Below are 26,481 nucleotides of genomic sequence, written 5' to 3' on the forward strand. Positions count from 1 at the left end.
ACTGCAATAGGCATGTCCTGTTCTAGAACCTTGGGGTAAAAGTACTGATGCCTTCCTTTTTGCCAGAATTAGCTTGAGCCCTCACATGCCATGTTGTTGGGAAGCCCGGTGTAAGACTCTTGCACCTCTCCCTCACCAGATCTTCTGAGAACTCTGGGAGCTTAAGCAATCCAGAAAGGGAAGTATACCGGTCTACTCATGGAACTATTTTTTTTGTGCCTGATCTGCTGCCCCCATTGGTCCTCAGATGTGCGTGCTAGTGCTAAGTCACACTTGACCAGGCCAGGGGCTTTCTGGAAAGAGGGACCCTTTACTGACAATTCCACAGCTTCCACGCCAAGCACACCTGCGTGTTCCACAGGCTTTGTGTTGCATCCAAGCAACCTCAAGGCCGAGGCCTTTTGGGCCTGACCCCCATTTCCTGTTCCCACACTGCCATTCTCCGCCAGAGTCCACCACCTCAGGATGAGTTTAGGTATTTGCCTCTCTTGGAACCAAAGCCATGTTTCCCCTTCGAGTCCTCGGGCCCAATACAGAGTTTGGAAGTTGTGACTAGCCATGTTCTTATTAGTGCTTGAGAACAAAGCATTCGTTCTCCTCCCTCAAAGTCTCATTGTTTTAACTGATTTATAGGAATTGAAGATTTATGGCTCTTAGAGATTTAAAGTCTCTCATCTAATTCCAAGCCTGAGTCAGAGCACAGATCTAATGGAATGGGAAGTCAGTAATCTTGTGGGAGAACTCAGGTCACCATATATGAGCCTTTATCTTAGCTGCCTCCAAAAAGGTTGTGGCTGTCTACTCAAGGAAAACATGGGAAACTTACAGGGGCGCCTAGATGCTGTCTGAGCAGCTATAATTGGGCCTCACTGTAGTCGGCTTCAGAGCAGAGGCCTACAACACCTAGGCAAGAGAGGCACTTTGTCTGGAGTCTAGCTCATGTTTAGGTGACCCACCCTGTGGTTCTTCCTAGTTCATAAGAATAGTGGAAAATACATCCTCAGCAAGTAGCAAAATCTCTACATTGACTCTATGACCTATGGAGTTGAAATTGGGAAAGAAAGTGGAAGCAACTGGAACCCTTTATACCAAACAGTAAATCAAAAGCAATACTGTGTATCTTTGGGGAAGTTGTGGAGTCTTGTTCTACCGTAAAAGGCTGCTGTGGTGAGTGCTTCCCCCAGATTCACAGAGTGTGAACCCAAGGCTAATCCTACCCTGGAATTAGAGCCAACCATTATTTGGGACAATGGCAATGGCTACTATCAGAGGCCAGCTGCACAGGAATAGCTGTGGACTCACAAAAGATCCCACTAGTTGTGGGGGAGAAGACTGAACTGGAACAAGACTGAAATTCTCTTTAGCTACTAGCATCAGCTTTTGTTACCTCTTAGACAAGTTCTCTTCTTCCTTAATAGAAGACACCCATCAAATTATGGCAAAAACCAATGAGTCATTTATTGCAGACATTTATTTCACATATAAGTTTTCAAGAAGACATCTAAGTGAACATCAATACAAAACAATGAACAGAAAGACACTTATACCTGGAATAAATTCAGACAGAGCAAAGGCTTGAAGCTACACCAGTCACTTGGACACTACTGGCCCAGCGACTTCCCCAGTTGAGTCTTATCTGTCACTGGGTACCAGACCTCACAAAATAGGCTTTCTTTACTCAGCCAGCTACCTGCATTGGCTAGCAAGGTGACACGCGCCATCTTTCCTTCTCTCCTGAGCAAGCTCCTGGGCTGCGCACAGCATCCCTCTGCCTGAAGTGGGCAGTGGGCTCACTGGCCGGGCAGCCTGTTCTTAGACTCTTCCTCATCCATGCCGTGCTCCACAGCCTCACAAAACCTTAGAGTCAGAGCAGTCTTGGCAGTCAAGTCCAACCTCTCTTCAGATAAGCGGCTTCGGCCAGAGAGAGGCTCTGATCTGTAGAACGACTCAGTAAGTGGCAGCAACAGGACTAAAACTTGTCTCTTTTGGCTTCTGGTCCAATGCTCACTCCACCATGGCAGGCAGCCTGGGCTGTGTAAATATATGTGTTAAGTTTTCCTCTTTAAAGAAGTAAAGTTTCCTTCCAGATTAAATAAATTAGGCTGTTTGTATAATAAGATCAACAGTAAAAACTGGAGGTATTTGTGAGAGTAACAAAGCAAGCCTAGCCAGGGAATACAAGCCAGTTTCCAAAGTGACTTTGGAAAGGTGTCAGAAAAGAAAATGTCTGTTTATTTATACCATTTAAAAATCATAGGATTTGAAACAATTTTCAAAGAAAGAAGACAGGATTAAATAAATATAGGTTTTAGGTAGATGGTCAAGGTAGGTTTTAAATTTTGTTGGGCTTTCTAGCAGCGAGAACAAAAGGAAAAAAACAGTAAGTTATAAAAATCACAGTGTTTTTAAAAGTAACCCCCCCCCCCCTTTTTTTTTTTTGCTCAGGATCAGAGCTGCAGCGCTGGTACTGAGCTCTAAAGCAAGCTTTCTCTACAATGGTCGTAAAGGCAGTGCTATGTGGTAGAAAAGACACCACTCACTTTGACTTTCACATTCCTGCTGCAAAAGGATAAAATGCAAGGAGTCTTGTTGAATGGTGGGCAGGGCCTTCTGTCTCCTCAGAACAGAGACAAACTTCATTAAGTTAACTTAATACATGTCTCAGCAGCCCATTTGCAATCAGGAGTATTGCAGGGGGACCCAAATTCCACCTGAGCTTGATCCCAGACATCTGAGACTACACCAGAATCAGTCTCTCCCACAGGAGAAGGACTGGGTGTGAACCTTTCTGCCACTAGGGAAGTCTGAGAGACAGAGGGAAAGAACAAGATTTTAGGCGTGAGAAAAACACTTTTGCAAGTGAAGGTAGTTTTCTCACCATTGAGTCACTGACCTTTATAACTTGCATGTAATTGGCATTACCTTTTGCTGCAATACTTCTGCCATATTTCAAGGTCCTTGAGTACAGGCACCGTGCTTCCTTTTTCATTTTCGTATCCCTCACTATGCCTAGAACATGGCCTTGACACACAATGGTGCTTAATAAATATTTCTGAATAAATCACCTTTCTTGAATCATGCATTAGTCGATATAATTATCAACCCTATGTACATATTACTAAGTGGTGACTTCTATTAATGTGCACCTTCTCTAGAGTTGGAATTCCAGAAGGTCTATACAGTATAAGCACACGCCACTGGCACTAACACATCTTATTGTGCTCACTCAGCACACTACCAACACAAAGCTGCACTTACCATTGTCTACAACACACACCTGAGACCAATACAATAATGTATGTCAACGGTAATTGAGAAATAAAAATGATTAATAAAAGAGAAAAAAGGAAAGAAAATCTGACAACACAGAGGAAGTTAATCTATTCAGATGTGAACAAGCATAACATTTCCAAGTGTAAAGGAGAACATTTATTAACGTTTACCTGAGTCACCTGCCTTCCAGCAGGCCACACCCTATGCTGGCACCCTAACTGCCTACCCCTCTTGGTACTCTGCTGAACAAGTTTCAACAGATTCAAACATAGTCAAAAGAAAAATGTTATCTCCAGATGTGTTCAAATAAGAGAGCATATGACAAAGGAAAGGAGAGATAAGATTAGAAGAAGCGTGTACCCACAACCCTGACTCTGGTTATCTTTCCACTAAACTATGACTTCTCCCTCCTAAAGCAACCAACCTTGGGTGACCAAATTTCATCTAACTTCCACAAAGGAATGAACTATTTATCCATCTGAACCCTTCCTTCACTATTTATTGGGCTCAGTGCTAGGGGGTTATCAGAAAGATTTTTCAGGTAAACAGGTAAATGAAGAAAACTAATGTGTTCTGGATTGGAAGTTTCTGCAAATATTTCTGCTTTCACTTAATGAGCTATAGAATTGTATAAAGTACTCAGGGCTCTCCAGTGAGGGTCATGATCCTATAAATAAGGTCTAGAAGCCTCAGAAAAGAGAATATTTCACAAACAGCCCTGGAAGTGCTGGTCTGGAGAGAGGTGGCTATCTGATCTAAAGCAGGCCTAAGGAGTCCTACTGGTTTTAGAAATATTTAATGTTTCAGGTCTCTACTTCTTTCTACCCCCTTAAAGTTTTAGAAAACTATGATTATATAATATTATACTGAAGTGTGAGGTTGGGAGGCATAAATATGCCAACACACATCATGTTTTAGATAAGAACCAGGGAAGTTACAGGGGAGAACTAGAATGTGCCTGAAATCCTTTACTTTAATGAGACACACCCATGAACATGCAGCCTAGTCAATCTGAGGAGAGTGTGGTAGCTCAGAAGAGCGGATAAGAGCACCCAGAACAAGAAGAGGTAAGTATAGGACATATGGGAAACAGTAACAGGGACTGGATTCTTATAGGCTGGAAAGTAGCAGCCAAGGGGATTCAGTCTTCACGGACAGAAAAGGTTGGTATACAGAGGATTATGGGTGATCAGTTGCTTCTCGTCTCTATGGAGGGCAAGGCATTGCTACATGACTTCAGGGACAACACAGAGATTCTACCCTCAGTATTCAGATCAACTTCTTGACACAAAAATGGTACACTGCAACAGACTTCTGATGGAAGTTATAAAACCTTCAGTCTCCTTTGTGGCTATCTTCAAAACCAAAATGGACTTGATGTAGGACTCCTGAAACTTCTACTCAAACATGAAACTCTGTGGTCAAGTTGCATTCAGAATCTCATGTGGTAGATAACAAAAAAACCACCTTTCAGCGTCTTTCATCTCCTTAAAAACAACTCTCACCTACATGGAAGGATCTTGAATGTTGCTGGACATAGAAATCCCATAGCAGTAGCCTCAATATATTGAAGATAATTCATTCTGAACTCAGACAATTTATGTTCTCTTTATTAAAGGAGAAGCTGGTCAAGTTAGAGGCAGAGGTGAGAACAGGATCCAAGTCTTTATTTTATTTATATTCTCAAGCTTATCTTGGGAATTACTTTATAGCTAATAAAAGTTCCCAAGAGTGAGATCAGGGTAGGGTGGCTAACAGGACATTGAGGAACAGAAGAGATCGTCATCAAAAAGTCTTTCTGAAATCGTCAGTTCTCCCCTTATGTGGGTTCTCTGAGGAATACATGAATGGAGGATGTGGCAGGAGCTTTTCTCTCACATGGACCTCCCGATGTTTGGTCAGAACAGAACCCTTACTGAAATGTTTGCCACAGTGGACACACCCATAGGGCTTCTCTCCAGTGTGCATTCTCCGATGTTCTCGAAATCGCATACAGTTATTGAAACTCTTTTCACAATCCATGCATTTGTAGGGATTCTCTCCAGTGTGGACCCTGCGGTGGGCACTGAAATGAGAACTGTTGGTGAAGCTTTTCCCACACTCTCCACACTGATAGGGTTTCTCACCTGTGTGGGTTCTCTGATGTATGATGAGACTTGAGCTCTGACTAAAGCACTTCCCACACTCTCCACAGCTGTAGGGCTTCTCTCCTGTGTGGATTCTCTGATGGGCACCAAAGTTTGAGGAGTCATTAAAGCTTTTCCCACAGTCAAGACATTTAAAAGGTTTTTCTCCCGTGTGGATTCTTTGGTGTCTGATGAGGCTCCTGCTTCTACCAAAGCACTTCCCACAGACACTACACTTATAAGAGTTTTCCTTCTGGTGGGTCATCCGGCACAGAAGACGAGCACTCCTTCCAAAGCTTTCTCCATACTTGAGAAGTCTGTAGGGTCTCTTCCCCATGAAAGGCCTCTGATGCACTACAGCTTTCCCTAAATCTCTAGGCTGAGACATCGACTTTCCCTGTCTGATTCCTTGATGGTTTTCCCATTGTGTTCCTGAGATATGTTCTTTTTTACAATATTTACCTGGATCAGTATTCTGGGAAACAACTCTTTTAGACTTTTCTATCAATGTCTTGTGCTGCTCCATGTCCTTATATATTACCTGTGTTGCATCCTCCTTGATATTACCTCCAATTTCAAAATCTGAAAAAAAGACAATAAAAATTTCAGAGCAGTCCTGTATTAACATAAACATGGCCTTTAAAGCTTCATCTGTTAGGATCCCTGTACACTTCACTGGCTTCAGGTCCTTTTACTCTTCCCTGATTCATTATGTCTTATTTTCATTCAGTTCCAAGAATATCCAATAATATCTAGTTCAAAGTAGGCCTTCAGAAAAGTCTTCTGAATTGAACTGCTCCTCATCTATGTCCTAATTAACATGGTAGCAACTTGTCTTATCTCCCCGAAGTTCCCCTCTAATTCATCCTGTTTTCAAAGTGTCACTTCTATCCTAAAATACACTACATTATACTAGTGCATAGAGTAGATTCTAGTGATCAAGTCCAAATTTCTCAATGGACTTTTAAGTGCATCAATATTTAATCATATCCTACCTAACAGTACTTCTTTCTTCTCCTCGAATGTTCCCATCACTATTTTTTTGGCTGTCTCACACAGACCACACTAATTCAACCTTAGTTTTCACTGTTCCCCAAACTAGAATGATCTTCTTAGTCTTTCAGCTATAGCCCATGTTCACTGCAAGGTACATCTCAGATCACAGCTTGTTCTAGAAGTTCTCTGGATAGAGAGCATAAAATGGTGAAGAGACACAGGCTTTGGAATCAGACAGCCCTGGTTCTGATTCTGTCCTGGTCACTTAATTATGTTGTTTTGCATTAACTTTTTACTATGAAAAACTCAAACATACAGAAAGGTAGAGAATTGTACAATCAACTTCCATGAACCACACACCAGCTTTAACAATGATCTCTTGTTGCCAATCTTGTTTCATCTCTATTCCTGGAGGTTCCCTGTCCCCTCTACCCAGACTATTTTGAAGCAAACTTCAGACACTGTATTATTTCATTCATAAATATTTCACAAGTTGTGTAACTTAGGCCCAATCCAGGCTCGGTTGATTATCAAACCTTTGTTCATAAGCATTTTGCTATACTGCCTTGTTTCTACTTGCCAGTTTCAACATTATTTTCCTCCCACATATTGAGTTGAAACTGCTGAAATCCCTCTGACCCAAGCCAGACAGCTGTGGCATGAGCTGTGGGGAGGAGGCAGCCATCAGTCATTCCATTAATTTAAGTAAAAAGCCCTGGCAATGCCAATGTTCAATTAGCAGTTCTTTTGAAGCATTCTGAGTGGGTCTAATACTGCTTTGTAATCTGGAGGAAGTCATAGCCTAGTAGTAGCTGTTTCAGACAGAGCCTGATAATTTGATGACAGATCTGGAGTTCAACTTAAAAGACAAGATTCACAAGAGATGGTACCTCAGGACTTTGTTTCCAGAGTTATTAACCAGGATTATGTAGGACTTAACATTTTCAGCCTTCATACTACAATTTCCAACATAATACTACCAGAAAGCATGTGTATGAATTTCCGCCTTCTCTAATGTTTATTTTGAATGAACACAGACTTTCAGAATGGAAATAATAACAGGTAAGGACAGAAAGATAAGAGCCCAGATTAAGGATGGCTGGTGGAAAATTAATACAAGGCCAATAGAGAGAACTGGTCTGGAGACATTTACAGCAGTCTATCCAACAGACACGAAGACTGAACTAGGGTATGGGCTACAGGAACTAAAGAGGGGACAGATAGAAGTTCTACAACAGTTGAAAAAAAGTGTTACTGCCTGGATGTAAATAATGGGAGAGAAGGCATAAAAAGTATCTCTGAAGTTTTAAGTGTGGAGGACCTATAGGACATTGGGAAGAGCCATGGGGTAGGAAGGATGGTGATTTTAGTTTTAAAAATTTAAGTCTGATGAGATGCTCACAAGGGTTTCCAACCGTCAGTGGGAAATACCCAGGTGGAGCTGAGAACCAGGATAAAGCCTCTCTCTTTCATTTGGTCTCTGCCTGTTCTTTTTCTCATGCATATCACACATCACCGAGACGTTTGTTTCAGGCTTACTGACACCCTCCTTCATCTGAGTTTTTCTCATGTACAATTCCAAATTTTCTCCCCCACAAAATTTTTAGGAGATATAAAACACTGCTTGACCCATACAGAAAAAACTGAGGCTGAAATCCCCAAAACTGAATCACTAGAATGTAAGCTCCTTCCTTGAATGAGCACACAAACTTTGTTTTACTTTGCTATATCCCCTGTCCCTCAAACTGCACAGGACACTCAAATATTTAATGAATAAATACTCCCGAATGACATGCCAGATCTACTAATTTTTCAGTAAATCATACTCTCTTTTAGACCACAACCCCTTGATGATCCTTACCATTTGGGTTTTGCAGTAGACCTGGAGGTCCCTGGAATTCTGACTCTTGTTCAATTTCTTCCTCACTCATTCTCTCGCTGCCAGAATCTTCTACTATTTCCTCTTGTGAGGTCTCCTCAAGTTCCCAGCTTGTAGGTTCCTCAGGTTCAATCTGAATATCCTCTCTTTCTTGCCTTGAAGGTGGTGCGACTTCTTCTGGGGTGCTGGTGGAGGGGACAGATGCCCGAGAGTTTATCAGGGCATCCATTTCCTTGTAGAAAGCACAGGATTCTAGCACATGACCATTTTTCACTTTGCGGTAGCTCTTCTGAAGGCTTTTGAACTTGGTCCTGCACTGTTCTGGTGTCCGGAGGAATCCACACTCCCGCAGCTGTTCCGCCACGACCCCATACAATTTGCTCTTCCTATGGCAGGACTGAAGTGCTTCATAAAACCGAGTCTCCCGGAGGATATCAAGAAAAGTCTTGGTCTCCTCGTAGCCCCAGTGTACACCTGCCATTCAAGGATAAAGTTCAAAGATATAAGAAAAGGAGTCTGTAGCTTCTATACAAAATTACAAAATATAAGAAGTAAAAGAAAACAAATACCATTCACAGTAGCAACAGGAACTATGATATGCCTGGTATGAGCTTTGCCAAAAATGAGATCTTTATAAAAAATCTATAATGTTTTAAGACATAAAAGAACTAGAAAAAATGAAGAGATACTATGTTTCTGGATAGGAAGAATCAAGTTGTACAGATATCAATTCTCAGATGAATCTATAAAGTAAAAATTCCAATAGGATTTTTAACTGAAATTAATAAACTAATCTCAGTTTACTTGGTAGAGTGAAAATGCAGTCCCCCAACCTAACACTGCTCTGGTGATTATGGATTTAGCTGTCTTTTCAAGTTAAGAATAATGGTCTGGGACACCCAGTAGGAACTTTCCCCCAAAGTTCCTACCACTTTTTTAACCAGTCTTCCTTGAAGAGCAGAACTGTTTTCATTAGAGTAGTTTTTGAGGTTACTGAGTCCTCTATTTTGAGAGATGAAATGTTCTGTTAAGACAAGCAGATGTCCAGCTTTTATAGCAGAACAAAACTTTCTAGGACATGTCGGAATACAGTTTGTTATACTCTACTTTTTGTGTTTTGTAAGCAGGAAAAAGTCATTTCTATCCTTACCTTACTGGGTGGTCTCTTCCAGTCCCTCACTGGATTCCTGTATTTGAGACACTCTAAGAGCCCCACCCACATGTCAATGGATTTCCAGATTGGTGAATACCTGTGCATGCTTAACATATCTTCCAATCTTTTTCCTGAGAGCTATTTCTTTTGAACAGGTATAGTCATGCATACAGTCCCAGCTTTCCTGCCTGATTTATTTTTCCGTTCTGAGAACTTACCTTTTCATAAGGTAGAGAAACATTACCAGTAACAGTGATACCAGGCAATGTTTCATTGCATGTTAACATTTGCAGAATGCCTTCATGCATGTCATCTCGCTTAACTAACAACAACCCTGGCATTCTCAGTCATACTTGACATGTGAGAAAACTGAAGCTCAAAGTACTCAGATGATGTGTCTACTGTCACAGTTATTAACTGGCAGTTAAGTCCTGCATGTCCCAGCACCCAAATTATACCAGTTTTATTTTATATGGTGCATGGTATATCTTCTTCTGTCCTTTTAATTTCAATATCTCTGTGTTATTATATTTAAAACTAGAGGCCTAGTGCATGAAAATTCATGCATTGGAGAGGGGTCGCTCAGCCCGGCCTGACCCCTCTCACAGTCCGGGAGCCCTCAGGGTTGGGAGGCGACCCGGCAATTAGGGGAAGGTGACGCCCCATCACACTTCTGCTGCTGCCATTGCTGGCAGAGCAAGTCTCGGCTGGCCCTGGTTACCTGAGCCTCAGGTGGCCCTGGGCGGCTGGGCAGCCGCCATCTGAGGCTTGCCTGTGTCTTGGGCTGGCCCTTGGAGGCTGGGTGGCTCTAGAGGCAGGCGCGTGGAGTGGCCGGGCCTGCCTGGGGGTGGGCCCCGCCTTGCCGCGCGCCTGCCGCCCCAGTGGGGCTGAGGGGACTGAGCACTGCCATCTTGTTGCGGTGGGTGCTGCCATCTTTGAGGGTGGGGCAGCCAATTAGCACATTCCTTCCTTATTGGCTGTGGGCGCCGCCATCTTTGAGGGTGGGGCAGTCAATTAGTATATTCCCTCCTTATTGGCTGTGGGTACCGCCATCTTTGAGGGTGGGGCAGTCAATTAGCATATTCCCTCCTTATTGGCTGTGGGTGCCGCCATCTTTGCAATGGTGTGAGGGTCAATTAGCATGTTACCTCTTTATTAAATGTATCTCTTGTAAGCAACATATAGTTGTTGTTTTAAATGTACGATAGTCTTTTAAGTTTGCAATTGAAGATATATTTGGGTTTACATCCACCTTTCTCTCCTTCTTTTAGAATTTCATTTTTTACTCATTTTTTTTACTTACACACTCTTTCACTGGTTATTCTAGATAGTATACTACAATCTAACACACTTGACTACTTTATACCAAGTCTCAGATGTTAGATCCTTAGAGTCCTCTGACTCCATTTCTCTTCCTTTCATAGGTCCCAAGTACTCAAAATCCAGGCTGTGCTCTAACCTCAGAAAGAACCCTCCATGGCCACTCAGAGCTATACTAAAACTGCACTGGGGGCAGCAACAGACACCTGAGAACACTATTAGTTATGTGACCAGTCACAGTGATTGAGGCAAAGTGTGCATGACAGCACTCCTCAGGCCTGGTCACTTCTGGACTATTCTTTTCCCCACAAGACCACATCATCCATTTTCAAACCAAACAAAAGCACAATACTTACCACTCAGGTTCTGAAACAAGACAGGGGTACCACGAATCTCAGACTTCCGAATAAATTTGATGCCCGTTTCCTCACTATCAGATTCTTCTGCAGCTTCCTCCTCCTCCATCAGACTGATCTGTTCTTTAGCTCCAACACCAATTCTCTTTAGTCGAGGGAGAGACACAATCTCTTTTGGCTTGTCAGTGGGTGACGCATGAGCTGCAGGGTTCAACAATGTGTCCATGTCCTCAAAGAAGGCACAGGGCTCGAGCATGTGGCCGTTTCTCACTTTTCGGTAGCTCTTCTGGAGACTTTTGAACTTGGTCCGACACTGTTCCGGAGTTCGGAGAAAGCCACACTCTCGTAGCCATTCGGCTACAGCGCCATACACCTGGCTGTTTCTGGGACAAGCCTGAAGTGTTTCATAAAAGCGAGATTCTTTGAGAATGGCGAGAAATGTCTTCGTTTCCTCATAGCTCCAATGCACACCTGCTATCTTTTCATCTTCTAAGCCCCACTGTTGCTGCTCTCTCCGCATCTTCCCTGCATTCCTTGCAGGAATCTGAACAGCATGAACTGACTTTTCCTTGATGCAGTTGCTTCGTAGACTATTCCTTTTATTAGAGTAATGTAGACCTATGGTCCATGGCTCCTTTCTTTGCTCCACCTGAGCTATCTTGTTAGAAGTAGATACTGCACTTCCTATAGTGAGAGAAACATACTTCATACTAGATGTAGAGATCATTCATTACTGCATGCCCACCTTCTGCTGAAGCATGCTCTCCTGGACCACTGTCCTTCAAAGATCTTGTCTAATCACCTCTCTTCTAGGGTCCTCCTCCACCATGACAGTGCACACTATAGTTACTGGTACATGAGTTCTCTGGCACAATCAGCTACTAACTCAAACTATCATTTTACTTCCCATGTATATACCACTTATTTCCCCAGCTGGTTCTTAAAGGAAAACCTTTAAGGGTAAGAAACGTATTTTATTACCTTTGATTCCCTCATGGTATCTAATGCTGTGCTAGGTTCAGAGTATGCTCCTGACCAGTATTTATAACTTATAAAATAAAGTGTGCTTATATATGCTTCCCACATCTCCCCACCCCAACAAAACACACATACATACACACTGGGCTATGAGAGATGAGAAATAAGAATTCCTGGACACATGTGGCAAGCTAAATAGGAAAGTGATGTAAGAATAGGGAAGCTAACTGAGAATATGTTATTGTACAATACTGTAGAGAGCAACTTGTCTTAAATGTGCATCCTAGCTCCACCACTGACTTTACTTTTTTGATCAGTGAAGTTTCTTAATTTCTCTGAACCTCAGTTTCCTAGGGAAAAATATCATCTATTCAAAGGAGTGCTGGGAATATTAAGTGAATGATGATCTCTGAAGTGTCCAATGCCCAGTAAGTTTGTAATAAAATTTAGTTTTCTTCTCTAGGTAACACACAAAGAGGCTTCAGGGAATTCTCCTAGAGAAACAGCATCAAATCAAACCTTCTGAAAGAACCCTGGAGATGGAGTTTTGTTCTTTATTTTTACATGAGAGAAGTAAGTGTAGGGACAACCTGAGCTCAATATCTATAAGGACTAGGCTGGCAACATAGCTGCATGAGGTGGTGGCAGTTCAGCATGAGTTCTCTTATTCTGTGGGTCCATGGTGCTTGGCATTTGCTATTTCAAGATACTGGAAATCCAGATTTACAAACTAATTTAAATTTAAAATGCTGTGCAAGGCCAAAATATATGTATAGACTAGATCAGTGGTCGGCAAACTGTGGCTTGCGAGCCACATGCGGCTCTTTTGCCCCTTGAGTATGGCTCTTCCACAAAATACCACGGCCTGGGCGAGTCTATTTTGAAGAAGTGACATTAGAAGAAGTTTAAGTTTAAAAAATTTGGCTCTCAAAAGAAATTTCAATCGTTGTACTGTTGATATTTGGCTCTGTTGACTAATGAGTTTGCCGACCACCAGGCTAGATAATGAGCCATTAGTTTATAATCTATGATAAAAAATTAGGGCATGGGTCTCTGGGCCTGGGTCTTTATACTCTATGATTATATGTGAAGGTGCTGGGCTAAATCTGTACTAAAGTATGGTCTTTATCCCACTCCTGCAGAGTTTACTAAGGACTAATTCAGCATTTTCTAGGTCTGGATGCTGTGTGATCCAAGACAATACTAGGAAATATCCATCATGTACACAACTAGGTAGATGGCTGGGATGCCCGCTGTTTTGGGAAGAGTGCTTTGTTACTGGTGTGCCATCAGTTGGTCTTTTTGTTTTTAAATTGCTTTCTGTATAAACAACTATTGGTTTATCTTATTCATTTAGTTTGACATGCTCCATCTTATAATCTCTATACTTTAGTGTCTATATGTAGCATTGTCCAATGGAACTTTCTGTAATGACGGAAATGTTCTATAACTGTTGTCCAATACAGCTACCGAATTCCTTAAATGTGTCCACTGCCACTGAGGAACTGAATTTTTAACTTTATCTAATTTTATAAATTTAAATAGCCATATGTGGCTAGTGCTACTAGTACATGTTTTAGGCCTACAATTTTAGTTACATGTAGTCTTTGACTTGTAGCTTGCATATGAATGAAGTCCTACTGCTAAAGCAGAGTTTGCTTGTAAAGTGACACTTCAGTGGTGATATGTACCTGTAAATTTATGCTATTTAAGTAATTCACAACACACTATTGAGGTTATTGTATTAAAATTACTTTTTTTCTATTTATAAGATTTCCATCCACATAACAAATATTTGCTGAGCACCCACCCATGTGTCAGGCCCTGTAAAAATTGTTGGGTTTACTATAGTAAAACAAAAACAAATCCCTAAGAGACCTCGTGAATGGAGTCTTTAGTCTAGAGCAGGGGTGGGCAAACTTTTTGACTCGAGGGCCATAATGGGTTCTTAAACTGGACCGGAGGGCCGGAACAAAAGCATGGATGGAGTGTTTGTGTGAACTAATATAAATTCAAAGTAAAGGAGCGGAGGGGAGAGCAAGAGAACCCTCCGCTCTTTCGGCTCCGCGGGCCGGATAGAACAGCTGAACGGGCCAGATCCGCCGCGGCCATAGCTGGTCTAGAGGATGTGTGTAAGTTTACACTGAGATAATATAAATATGACAGTCACATGTAACACCTCTCCAATGTTTTAGTCACTAAATTATAAGCATATAAATTTTAAACTGGAACAAAGGAATGAGTAAGGTAAGAGAACATGGATAAGTGGTTACTAGGTCTAGTAAGCTAGATTGCAAAAATGATTTGACAACCCATGAAAGTCTTTTAAGTGTTAACATCTATAACTATTTTATCATCAGTAGAATAAATACATTATAAATCCCCAAATCTTTTATCCAAAAAGGGAAAGAATCCTTACCCAGGGAGACGATGTTCCCAACACTCTCCTCCCTAATATCCCGGTAGAGGTCTCTGTGAGCAGGAATCTGATGCACACTCTTTTTGTAGGAAAAACCTCTCGTCAAGTGGACATCTTTCACTGGTCCCTATAACAACACTAACAGCAATGACTACCAAGATAACCATGTGGGTCTTTGAAGGATGAACAATATTGAATGAAGCACAGAAGGGCCTTAAAGAATTAAAATCAAGGAACCAAGTGTATATTAGGGCCAAATGAAACAGAAGATACTATAAAGAATCATAAGACAGATGATCCACCAATGTGTCCCATTACTCAGAAAAATGTCCAATCTTTTCTGAAAAAGGAACAAGGGGGAAAGGTCTCTTGGTTGGAGTATAAAAATCTGAGGACAGTGAAGGCCCAGGAAATCATTGTCACTGAATACCCTAGAAAGGAAGGCCAGGGAGGACAATACAATTTACCTGAGACCCAACAGGAAATTTCGTGGTTGTTACTTTCTGATCTATAGTGTTCCATTCTTCATCAGGGATGGTAACCCAGGGAGTAGGGCGAGCTGTAAAAGAAAGAATCAATTAGTGTGCTGGGCTCTGGTCCTTTAATTCATGCTGCTTGTCCTCTTAAGAAATGAGCATGTTACAAAAAAGTAACAAATATAAACTGATCATTTTCTCCATGAATTCAGTAACTTAAAGTAGGACTCAAAAATGCCAATGCTTTTAGGGCATAAGCAGATAAAGCACATCACGAAAGGGGCCAGGCAAGGCGTGTGGGGAATGAGAGAGCACATGTCCCATTGAAAGGGTGCAGCAATGCTCAGTCCCAGATGATGCTTCTTTGTGAGGCTATGGATGTGGTATAGCCAAGCTTCTAACTTTTTTCAAGAGAAGTTAGAAATCTGGACTTTTGTGAAAAGTATCAAAAGTCTTAAATCTTGAGAACTAAAACCAACCAAACAAACAAAACCACCAAACTAAAAACCCTTTTGTAGGTGAAACAAAACAAGCCTGACTTGGCATGTGCATGACCTGTTTGCAACTCTAGTATAAGTTAATCCCCATCAGTATGCTAAAGAAGTTACATGGTCCTGGACACTACAGGCAATACACCCCTTGAAAGATGAAATGAAGATATAGAAACTTATATACAGCAAGTCTGTAGTCTAACTTCTACTTATGAACTGACTGACTAGGGAAAACTTCCAGAATAAATATCACTGTGGCCAAGAATTCAAAAGCTTGTTACACTACTTTCTATAGAAGCAAATCAAATTACTTCCTTGGAAACTTATTATTCCCTTAGACCACACATGGCTGAAATCACAGGTCTTCTTTTAGAATTCACCTGAGATATTTATCCCTCAAATTTTCTATCCTGCACACTCCTAAGTACCTTAACAGACCAAACTTTCCACTTTAGAAATCCCTTATCACTCTGGGATGGCAAAATCCAGAAACACCATGAATTTACTGGACTAAATTTATCAGCTAAAGTAACTGGGAGTATTTAATCCATGTGATAAGGGAATTTAGATACTGATGAACACACTAGAAACTTCAGAAACCATTATCATTTGCAATGAATTCTATCATAATACGAATTTTGGGAGGGATAAGGAGGTACAGTATACAGTACTAGATCTTGTCTTTTGGTGAGGAGTTGTGTAAGTCAGATTTAAAGCTTAAAAATAATCATGCCATTATGGGAGAAAGGAAACTAACATTAACTGAGCACTATTATGCACTGGCTTTCTTACACTGCCTCATTTAATCTACCCAACCTCATTATTTTCCTTTTACAAAGGACAGAATGAAAGTTTGAGAAGTTACCTGACAAAGGCCACAGATAAAGAATGGCAGAGTTGGGTTCTGAACCCAGGTTGTCTGTCACTTCCATGCATTAATGCACTTGTTAATATTACTTGCCCAAGATCAGAGAGGGAGGGGCAGAGATAGGATGTAAGCCTATCTTTTTACAGTAGGTTCAATGATCTTTCCATTCTTCTCTTTCAGCCTGACACCACATTGCCAGGGATGGAGAAATCACTGTGGACTGCAAAGGACAGGGTGCTCATTTCCTTGTGTCTGACTTGATTTGTGAATGTCTCGGGCAGCTATGAACATCAGTGGCCCCTTCTCTATGAAGTCTTATGTTTATCCTTCTCATATGCCAATTACATAATGCCTAACTTATAAGTCATTTTTTGAAAATAAATGTCTTATTTACCTTTCCAAACAGCTTTTCAAGTTCTTTGTAGTCAGCCAAGAACACATCCACATATACACATGGCAGGACTAAAAACACAAGCTGATTACAGAATGGAGATTCTTATTTATTTATTTATTTAAAATATATTTTATTGACTTTTTACAGAGCGGAAGGGAGAGGGATAGTCAGAAACATAGATGAGAGAGAAACATCAATCAGCTGCCTCCTGCACACCTCCCATTGGGGATGTGCCTGCAACCAAGGTACATGCCCTTGACTGGAATCGAACCTGGGACCCTTCAGTCCACAGGCTGATGCTGTATCCACTGACCAAACCAGTCAGGGCAGAATGGAGATTCTTAAGTATCACTATAAGACTTCAAGGCCAGCTTGGGCAGTCTAAGTTTTCCTAGGTTCAATCTTTAAGATCCCTTTTACTTATGCTGCACATATTCCCAACTATTAAAGTCTTTCTCCCCAATATTCAATTTATTCTCAAATATGTATTGAGAGGACAGTACTCTGAGCAAGTCACAGGTTAGGACTGCAAAATAAATCTTGCCATGGTCTGCCCTTGGCATCTCTGAGTTCTTACCATTCTTGGGTAAGGGCCGCTGCTCTCTCTTTGGGGTAGGCTGCTCCTGGTGTCCTGAGTGCAGGCTTCCAGCTTCTTCCCGAGATACCGCTCTGGGCTGGGTCTCTGGGGGAAAATCAGCCACATCCCACACTGCTCCACGTGGGGCTTGTTTCTCTGACTGCACAGGGCTGCAAATCTGGGAAATAAAGCCAAAGCCATAGTGAAAAAAAGGGAGAAAAAGACAGCAAAGAAGGCTAGACAACATGAGAAGGAATGACACTGCAGTCCATTCCCAAGGTCAGAGGGTAAAAGAACTGTCCATAAGTCTGGATTAAAGGAATGGAGAGTGCTCATTAGTAATGGAGATCTGTCCGGCGTGAAGTACAGCGCCTTCTTGTTATTAAAATAGAGATCATTTGAGTCCTCACATCTACTAGTAGGCTCACAGAGAATTGAGTTATCAGAACACAAATTCACTGGTGAAATGAAAACATACTAGTAAACTTAATCTCCACATCTCATGTCTATCCTTGATGGACACAGAAACATGCTGGCAGTCAGATCTTGACACAAATGCAAATCCTCTGCAAGGTGAAACTGCAAATCTTGCAGGATTTCATGAGGTTAATGGAAGGGCTGCTGAAAAACAACCAGAAGATCGTGCAAAGCCACTGACAAATGCAGACCTGGCAGTTTACACTGGAGAAGAGTGACGGGATGATGGCGTTGAGGTCGCCTAAGAAGACAGGGACTGGCATAGTGAAGGATTAGAGAGGGCCCAGGGATCACTGCTGAAGTCCCCACCCCCCAGTAGCTCTCTTTAGGATCAAGCTGCAAAAGTTAAACCCTGTGGAGCATAAATTCTCGCATAGAATTTTTTTTTTGGGGGAAACATTAATGCCAAAGACTTGAAACTAATATTTAGGTGACTACGGTTTAGTTTCATTTGCAAGATACAATTTCAAGCAAAGCTTTTTGTTCTACTTGCTATTCAAGTGGATTCACATTGAAGGTCTTTCATTAGTACCACTATCCTTTCATAATGGCGCTTCCTGCAACGCACACCTGCCTCACCCACCCCCTTCTTCCTAAACACGAAAATGTGGAGAATGCGCTCTCACCGGCTGTCTTAGTCTTCCAGCCTCTTTCTCCAAGTGTATTACCAGGGCCACCGCCTCCTCTCCACTCTCCGGACACTGCTTCTGAGCCCACGCCTGGATCTTCTCCGGCAAAACGCTGAGAAACTGCTCAATGACCAGCAGCTCCAGGATCTGCTCCTTGGAACGCATTTCTGGCTTCAGCCACCGGCAGCAAAGTTCCCAAAGTTTACTGAACGCTTCATGGGGTCCGCTCACATCCTCATAACAGAACTGCCTGAAGCATTTGCGGGAGGTCTCAGATGCAGAGCTCCCCGGTCCTTCCAGAACAGGCTCCGATGCCCACCCGGGGTCCTGCTCCACCTTCATTATCAGGCACCCCTCAACCTCCAGCGGAGGGTCCATGCTCCACACAGGGGTCAGCCTCACGTCCAGCTCAAAGTAAACTCACATAAGCCAACCCTCCTAGGGCAACCTGCCTCATGGAAGCGTGGGAAGGTGGCCTCAGCGGAAACATGCACTTCAGGCTAATGAATCAAATCTACCCTCGGCCCTGGAAACGGTAAACTTGCACCCCGAAGTCCCCAAACCGGGCCTCCTCTCCGAACAAGGCGTGCTCCCGCGGTGCGGCTGTCCAGGGTGCCTGTTTAGTGCCGCGTAGGACTCGGAGAGGCTGGAGAAAATCCGAGGGTCCGAGGGTCCGAGGGTCCGCGGGGAGGGGCCGCACAGCCAGGCCCGGAGGTGGTGTGCGGGTTCTAAGGGTCGGGCTCCCCGGAGGCGAGGCCCCGGTGGGAGGGGCCGGATGTGCAGGCCCCGCCGGCCCCGGGTTCGAGGCTCGGGCCGGGCGGCGCGTCCAGGCCGCTGCGGTGGTCGGTGCGGCCGGCGGTGTCCCGGGCCCAAGGCGGCCCAGCTGTCCTCAAGGAACCTCCGCGCGCCGAGGACAGGCCGCGAGGCGGTTCCGCCCCGAGGGGAGGGCAGCCGCGGGACCAAGCCAACCTCTCAGGGGGCGGCTGCAGGCTCCCCGCGCGCGGCCGCGTCCGCTCCGCCCGCGGACTGCGCGGGGTGCTCTGGGAGCCGCGGCCACGCATGCGCCGCCCGCGACCTCGGCCGCGGGACCCGGGTTCGCCCTCCCGCCGGCGAGGGGCTGAGGTGAGAGCGGGCTGCACTGCGGTCTCGCGAGAGCGCGCGGCGCGGGGACTGGCCGCCTGGGGGCTTCAGGAGCGCGAGCGACGCCGAGGCGCCTGCGGGCGCAGGGATGCCTAGGGGGTTGTGGGGGACGTGCGAGGAGGGCTGCGGGGAGGCCTGGGGACATCTGCGAGGTGGGGGTGCTCCCCTGGGGAGGCGCTGCGGAGTCCTTTCTGCGTGGACCGGCCGGCTGAGGGGCGAACGGAGGGTTCTGTTCCTCCCGCCTCGGCCACGTGCTGGCGGCGACCTCGGCCTTGTCCTGTGGCACCACCTGCGAGTGGCACCACCTGCGAGTGGCACCACCTGCGAGTGGCACCACCTGCGAGTGGCACCACCTGCGAGTGGCACCACCTGCTAGCGGCCCGCAGAGCAGCATGCAACCTGGCCGCCCCTTGGCCTGGGGGTCTGGCTGGGCTCTGAGGATGTCCGTGTGGTTTGACGTGACCGGAGGGGCCTCTGTCCTGAGCCCCGGCCCAGGTCGTACTCCCTTCCCGGCGGCGGCGGCGGCGGCGCCGCCAGGACGGGCTGCTAGGGTCTCCCGGCTTCCGTGGGACCCCCCGACCATCCTGTGCCCACCACCCTGCCCTCTCTGTTGACCACATGCCAGGCCTAGATCAGTGGGCAAAGCAAAAAAATCCCTGTTCCGGAAGGTAGAGAGCCTATTGGAAAACAAAGCACAGTGGCTTTAAATATTTTTATTTTTTTCGATTGGAGTTGATATTCACTATTGTATTAGTTTCAGGTGTGTAAGTCAGAGTGAAAAGTCCTGGCTTAAACTGTATGTGCACATTCTAGCAGCCCAGGGGCTGGGCGTGCCTCTAACAGACATTCTGGGAGGGAGGGTCGGAAAGAAGCTAGGGCGCACCTAATGTAGGCCAGGGTGGTCTTACCCAGCTTTCTTGTCTTTCATTTCTCCCTCCCCCCGCCCCCGCCGTTTTAAAAATATTTTTATTTATTTCAGAAGAGAAAGAGAGGAAGAGAGAGGTAGAAACATATACCATGAAAGAGAATCATTGTTTGGCTGCCTCCTGCACGCCCCCTACTGGGGATCGAGCCGGCAACTGGGCATGTGCCCTTGACCTGAATGGAACTCAGGACCTTTCAGTCCACAGGCCCACGCTCTAACCACTGAGCCAAACCCGCGAGGTCTCTTTTTTCCCTTTAAAATAATGTGTATTGAGCACCTGTTTTATGCCAGGCATGGTGATAGGTTGTGAGTACAAACAGGGTCCCTGCCTTGCTGAGCTTTCAGCCTGGTGGGAGAGGCAGGCATTAGTCAAATAGCCAACAAAATAACCTGCACTTGCAACTGTGAACGGGATGCTGAGAACCTGGCATTTTAGAGGGTCGACCTCGTCAGGAGGTCTGGGAGGCTTCCTTTGAAGAAGAAATGCTAGGGAGGAGATCCAAAGCAGGAGTAAGAGCTGATTGTGCCAATTCTAGTCGCACAGCAACCCAGTAGAGCAGGTAGGCTTACCTCCACTTTAGGGGTAAGGACATTGAGATCTCAGCAAGGCGATAGGTAATTGCCCAACGTTACTTCAGATTAAGCCAAGAATAGGGTCTTTTATGTAGTCCTTGGGCCATTTGGTGGTTTTAAGAGAAGCAAGTGTCACAAGCAGCCCAGGGACATTGGAGACCAGGGGTCATAAACTGAAAAGCCTGTGGGGCTCAGGCAGATATCAAATTGAGTGAAGTAGGTAAAGGGTAAAACAATAGGGGATGGTGGGAACTGGGGCAAACTGGAGGCCACACTTTCTGTGTAAGTGAAACAGCCTGTGTTAGGGCTAGGGTCATGGTTATGGTTTTTTTGGTTATGCATTTTTAAGTAATTGGCAATTACATTTATATCTTCCACTAGAATGTTGCTCAGTGTTGCAGGTTTCTTTTCACCATATATTCCAGGTGCTCAGAGCAGTGCCTCACACGTAGTTGACCTTCAACTTCAAAACCTCATCTACTGTCCATAGTGTCTGAACAGTTCTTCCTGTATGTGTAGTTTCACAGGCTTTAAAACACTTTTACTTTCATTTTTAAATTTTATCCACAAGCTTCCGACAGCTCCTTATTTGCTTCTGACATGGCTGCTGCATGAAAAGATCCTAACCGTCTCCCCACCCCAAAATATTTACCTGCCTTCCTTTTGTACTTCTCCACTCTCTTCATATTTTAGCTCCTCTCTATCCTGATATGCTTGGCATCACATCTTGGTTCCCTCTGCTTATCTAGCCCATTTTATATTTAATTTTTGTTTTTGTTTTTACCTAGAACTTTAGGTATTGACCTTGGATCCATCATCACAAATGAGGCACTCCCTCCTTACACTCAGCCTCAGCTTCTTTTTGTCAGGGAGGTACATGAAAGGTTTCGTTTCCTAGAAACTTTTCTCCTAAGACATCTTGCTCCAGAGAAAGTGATCACGCCCAGACATCTGCACTTCCTGTTCATCACGTGGACTTGAGCAAGACAAACTCTTAGATCTTCACAAGACAATTGTAACCGTGCCTCCTTTAGGCTGCTCTTGGAGCCTAGGTAGTAGAGCCTGCTCTTCATTATCTCTTAGGTGCAGGGTCATAAGATCTTCAGGAATCATTGTTTTTTGTGGACTCTCAGTAGCACACATGCACACACACACACATATATTTTAATGAAAATTTTCAAACATAAAGTAGGATTTTCATGTTCTTATCTTCCAGCTTTAACAATTAGCAACTCATGGCCAATCTTGTCTTCTCTATATGTCTACCTACTCCCCTGATCCTGGATTATTTTGAAGCAAGTCCCAGACATCATATTACTTTATTTGTAACTATCAGAATCCATTGCTAAAAGACAGGAACTCCCATTTAAAATACAACTTCAATATAATCATAAACCCTTTTTAAAAAGCATAAAAAATTCCTCAGTATCTTTTTTTTTTTTTAACAGTTTATTTGTTTGAAAAGTAGTTTGCAAAGGCAAAAAGGATCATAGGTGCTAGGCAGGTAAAAAGAACAAATTTTCTCCACATTTTCTAGGTAGATCTTTACAGTTACTTCAGCATGAAAATGTTGGTGTCTTGGGAACAGAAAAGCAGGTTGTCGAAAAAGGTGAACCAATATAGGCCAATAAATGAAGGAGATCATGCTACGTGGAGACATATTGGAGGAGTGATTATTTTCTTAAGACCCCATCCTCTGACCTGACCCAAACCCAGAGGTACTCTCTTCCCACGATCCCCAGAGGAACATAACTAGTCTTTCCTTGGTAATACATCTGCTATCACAGCTGTCATTTTATAATCAGCCTTAAGTGTGATCTTTTGATTCCATATGTAAGTGAAACCATATAGTATTTGTCTTTCTGTGCCTGACATTTCACTTAGCATAATACACTCTAGGTGCCAGGTGGATACTTGAAATATTAGGGTGATCACTTTGTAATGTATATGATTATCTAACCACTATGCTGTACATCTGGAATTAATACAAAATAATATCAAATGTAAACTGAAATTTAAAAATAAAATTAAACATTTCTACCATACAAATGGCATTTGTGTTTGCTTAATATTAGGAAAATATCTAGCAAAAGAAAAAAGGCAATATTTTGCACAGTATTCCTCTGTCCATGGTGCTGACCTACCAGCCCTTTGATGGGATTGAATGTAGGGCTACCATAAAAGTGAATATTAAAAATACATTAAATAGTCCCAGAAGTGCTGTCTGTGCCTGTGCTAAGTTAAAAAGTCCAAGCTGGGGGATTTCCTAGTAATGCCAGTTACCTCTTCTTTTATATCCTGAAAATCCAATCTATATTTTTTAAAATTGAAAAGGAAGTGAAAAGGTTGAGTATGTGTGTATTGGTGTGTCTATTTTGGACTTGGTATAAATATTTTCAAATGTTATATCTTAAACAAGCTATAACTAATTGAAATGAATTTCCATTTCACAAATTAAAAATTGCCTCTCCTACTGGCTCACTAAAGGTGGTCAGAGAGCTGACAGAATAACAACCATTAAAATATTCCAGTTCCTCTCACCCCATTGAACAACAGTGAAATATTCTCAACTTTATGCTTTGAAACACTTTTAGCTAGCAGTCAACAATTTTTTGCTCCATATCTCCCTGAGGCACCATGCTAGGCACTAGTGGATAGATAATACATAAAACATAACTCTTTTATGCAAAGTATTGACAGTAAAATGGGGGAAATCAGTCATATAATTGTCAATTATATAATAAAAGCCTAGGTGGCGTCATGTGACATCAGAAGATGGCCTCCACGACGTAGTCACAAGATGGCTGCCGGAGATGGCTGCCCTCACATTGTCACAAGATGGCCACCACAAGATGGCCACCACATGATGGCTGGCAGGGGAGGGCAGTTGTGGGCGAACAGGCCATCAGGGGAGAGCAGTTAGGGGTGACCAGGCCAGCAGGAGAGGGCAGCTGGGGGCGACCAGGTTTTCAGGGGACGGTAGTTGGGAGGGGACCAGGCCTGCAGGGGAGAGCAGTTAGGAGCGACCAGGCTGGCAGGGGAGGGCAGTTGGGGGCGAGATCAGGCCTGCAAGGGGGGCAGTTGGGGGCGAGATCAGACTGACAGGGGAGGGCAGTTGGGGGTCATCAGGCCAGCAGGGGAGGGCAGTTGGTGGTGATCAGGCCGGCAGGGGAGCAGTTAGGCATCAGGCTGGCAGGGGAGTGGTTAGGGGGCCATTAGGCTGGCAGGCAGAAGTGGTTAGGGCTAATCAGGCAGGCGAGTGGTTAGGAGCCAGCAGTCCTGAATTGTGAGAGGGATGTCCGACTGCCAGTTTAGGCCTGATCCCTGCCTAAACCGGCAGTCGGACATCCCTCAAGGGTTTCCAGATTGGAGAGGGTGCAGGCCGAGCTGAGGGGACCCCCCCCCCCCCCGTGCATGAGTTTCGTGCACTGGGTCTCTAGTGTTAGAATAAATGTAGTAGTGCTATGAATGAAGGCCTGTGATAGTACATGGTAATAGCAATGGCTACCAGGAAAAGCCCCATACAGGGAAACTTGAAGGATGTTTAGCAGGAGGGGAAAAAGGCATTCCAAGGGGAGGTAGCATCATGAACATGAGTGGTACTTATGAACTTAGTATGGGGTGGGGGAGGAAGTGGTGGAAGGTGAAAGTGTACTCATAGGTGGGAGGGAATTTGGACTTTATAGTGAAGGCAATGGGAAGTGTGCCCATTGCTGTAGGAAGGTGAGGGCATCCTTCTGACTCTGGGAGAAAGTTCTCTCCATATCAACTCATGGCTAGAGCCATTATTTACATACTCACCATACAAGGATTTAAATAAGATGATTTCTAGGTTCTATTAAACGTTTTATTCATCTACCCATCCATTGAACACATAGACACAATGGAGATAGACTCGATTCCTGCCCCTGAGGAGTCTACATTCTAGTGAAGATTGAAGGAGACAGATAATATACAGGTAAACATATACACAAGTAAGGTAATTTCAGGTTGTAGTAAATACTAAGAGGAAAATAGCGTGGTGGGACAGACAACAGCTGGGCAGGGGTTTTTTATAAAATTTGATCAGGGAAAAGTTTCTCTAACCTTGCTGCTTGAGCTGGAAGCTGAAGGATGAGAAGGAACATACAGGTGCAGGGTCTGTGGAAGACATTCCTGGAGGGGGAAATAGAGGCCTCAAGTGGGAAACTATGAAGTGTTCTACAAACTGAGAGGAGACCAGTGTGGCTGGGCATCATGAGCAAGTGGAGGAAAGGGACCAGAGTCAGTCACAGACCTTGTTGAAAGAGCTGTGCAGGCTGTGGTAAGGAGCATGTAATTGATTTTAAAAAATGGCATTTTAGCTCTGGCCGGGTGGCTCAGTTGGTTGGAGCATCATCCCGCACACCAAAGGGTTGCAGGTTTGATTCCCCAGTCGGGGCATGTATGGGAGGCAACCAATCAATGTTTTTCTCTCACATAGATCTTTCTCTCTCTCAAAAAAAAAAAAAAATCAGTAAAAACATATGGTTGGATGAGGATTTTATAAAATGGCATTTTAGGATTTTAAGCTGAATGACATGATCTGATGCATACTTTAACACGATAACATTGGATGATGTTGAGAGTGGATTGAAAGGGGGCAAGAGGGACCAAGTGCGGGCCTTTGGACTTAGTTCTGGCAAAAGATGATGACCTGGACTTGGGTGTGACAGTAGAGGTGGAGGGAAATGGGTGTGTTCTATATATTTTGAATGCCAAACAGTCAAGACATATAATGGAGCAAAAGGGATTGAGGATGACCCCTCCGTTTTTTATTTGCGCAACTGGGTTGGTGGTACTACAATTTTTGATAAGGGGAGGAGAACTGGTTTGTTGGAGTGGAGTTGTGGTTGGGAAAATCATTAATTCTGTTTGGATGCAATAATTTTGAGATCTCTATTAGGTATGCAAGTTCCAAATAGACAGTTGGCTATTCCTCCAGGAAAAGGTCAGTAGTGGAAATAAAATCAGGGTCATCAGCATATATTTAAAGCCATCAGACTTGATGAAAACATAGAGAAAGAGTTTAGATATAGAAGGGAAAGAAGGCAGACCCATGCCCCAGAGCACCTCATCATTTTGCAGATAATTGAGGAAGAGAATTGTTACAGCTGAATTGTACTCCCCTCAAATCCATATGTTGAAGTCCTAACCCCCAGTACCTGAGAATGTGTCCTTGTTTGTAAATAAGGTCATTGTAGCTATAATTAGTTAAGATGTGGTCATACTGGAGTAGGGTGGGGCCCTAATTTATTATAACTAGTGTCTTTATAAAAAGGGGAAATTGGGAAATAGACACACACAAAGGGAAAACATCATGTGAAGCTTGGAGTTAAGCTGCCACAAACCAAAGAAACTACCAGAACTAGGAGGGAGGCCTGGAACAGCCCCTTTCCTAGAGACTTCAGAG

General features: G+C 43.9%; 1 protein-coding gene across 1 annotated transcript; it reads right to left on the reverse strand.

Annotated features, from left to right (window-relative positions):
* Positions 1–1,443: 1,443 nt before the first annotated feature.
* Positions 1,444–19,482, reverse strand: ZKSCAN2 (zinc finger with KRAB and SCAN domains 2). Its single transcript, XM_080679073.1, has 7 exons — positions 18,410–19,482; positions 17,307–17,484; positions 14,968–15,059; positions 14,501–14,627; positions 11,104–11,787; positions 8,257–8,748; positions 1,444–5,981 (listed from the first exon to the last, which is right to left on the reverse strand). Exons 1-7 carry the CDS (start codon positions 18,788–18,790, stop codon positions 5,059–5,061), a joined length of 2,877 nt encoding a protein of 958 aa, XP_080535199.1. The 5' UTR covers positions 18,791–19,482; the 3' UTR covers positions 1,444–5,058.
* Positions 19,483–26,481: the final 6,999 nt, after the last annotated feature.

This window comes from Plecotus auritus (genome assembly GCF_963455305.1).
Source record: "Plecotus auritus genome assembly, chromosome: 7".
Lineage (NCBI taxonomy): Eukaryota > Metazoa > Chordata > Mammalia > Chiroptera > Vespertilionidae > Plecotus > Plecotus auritus.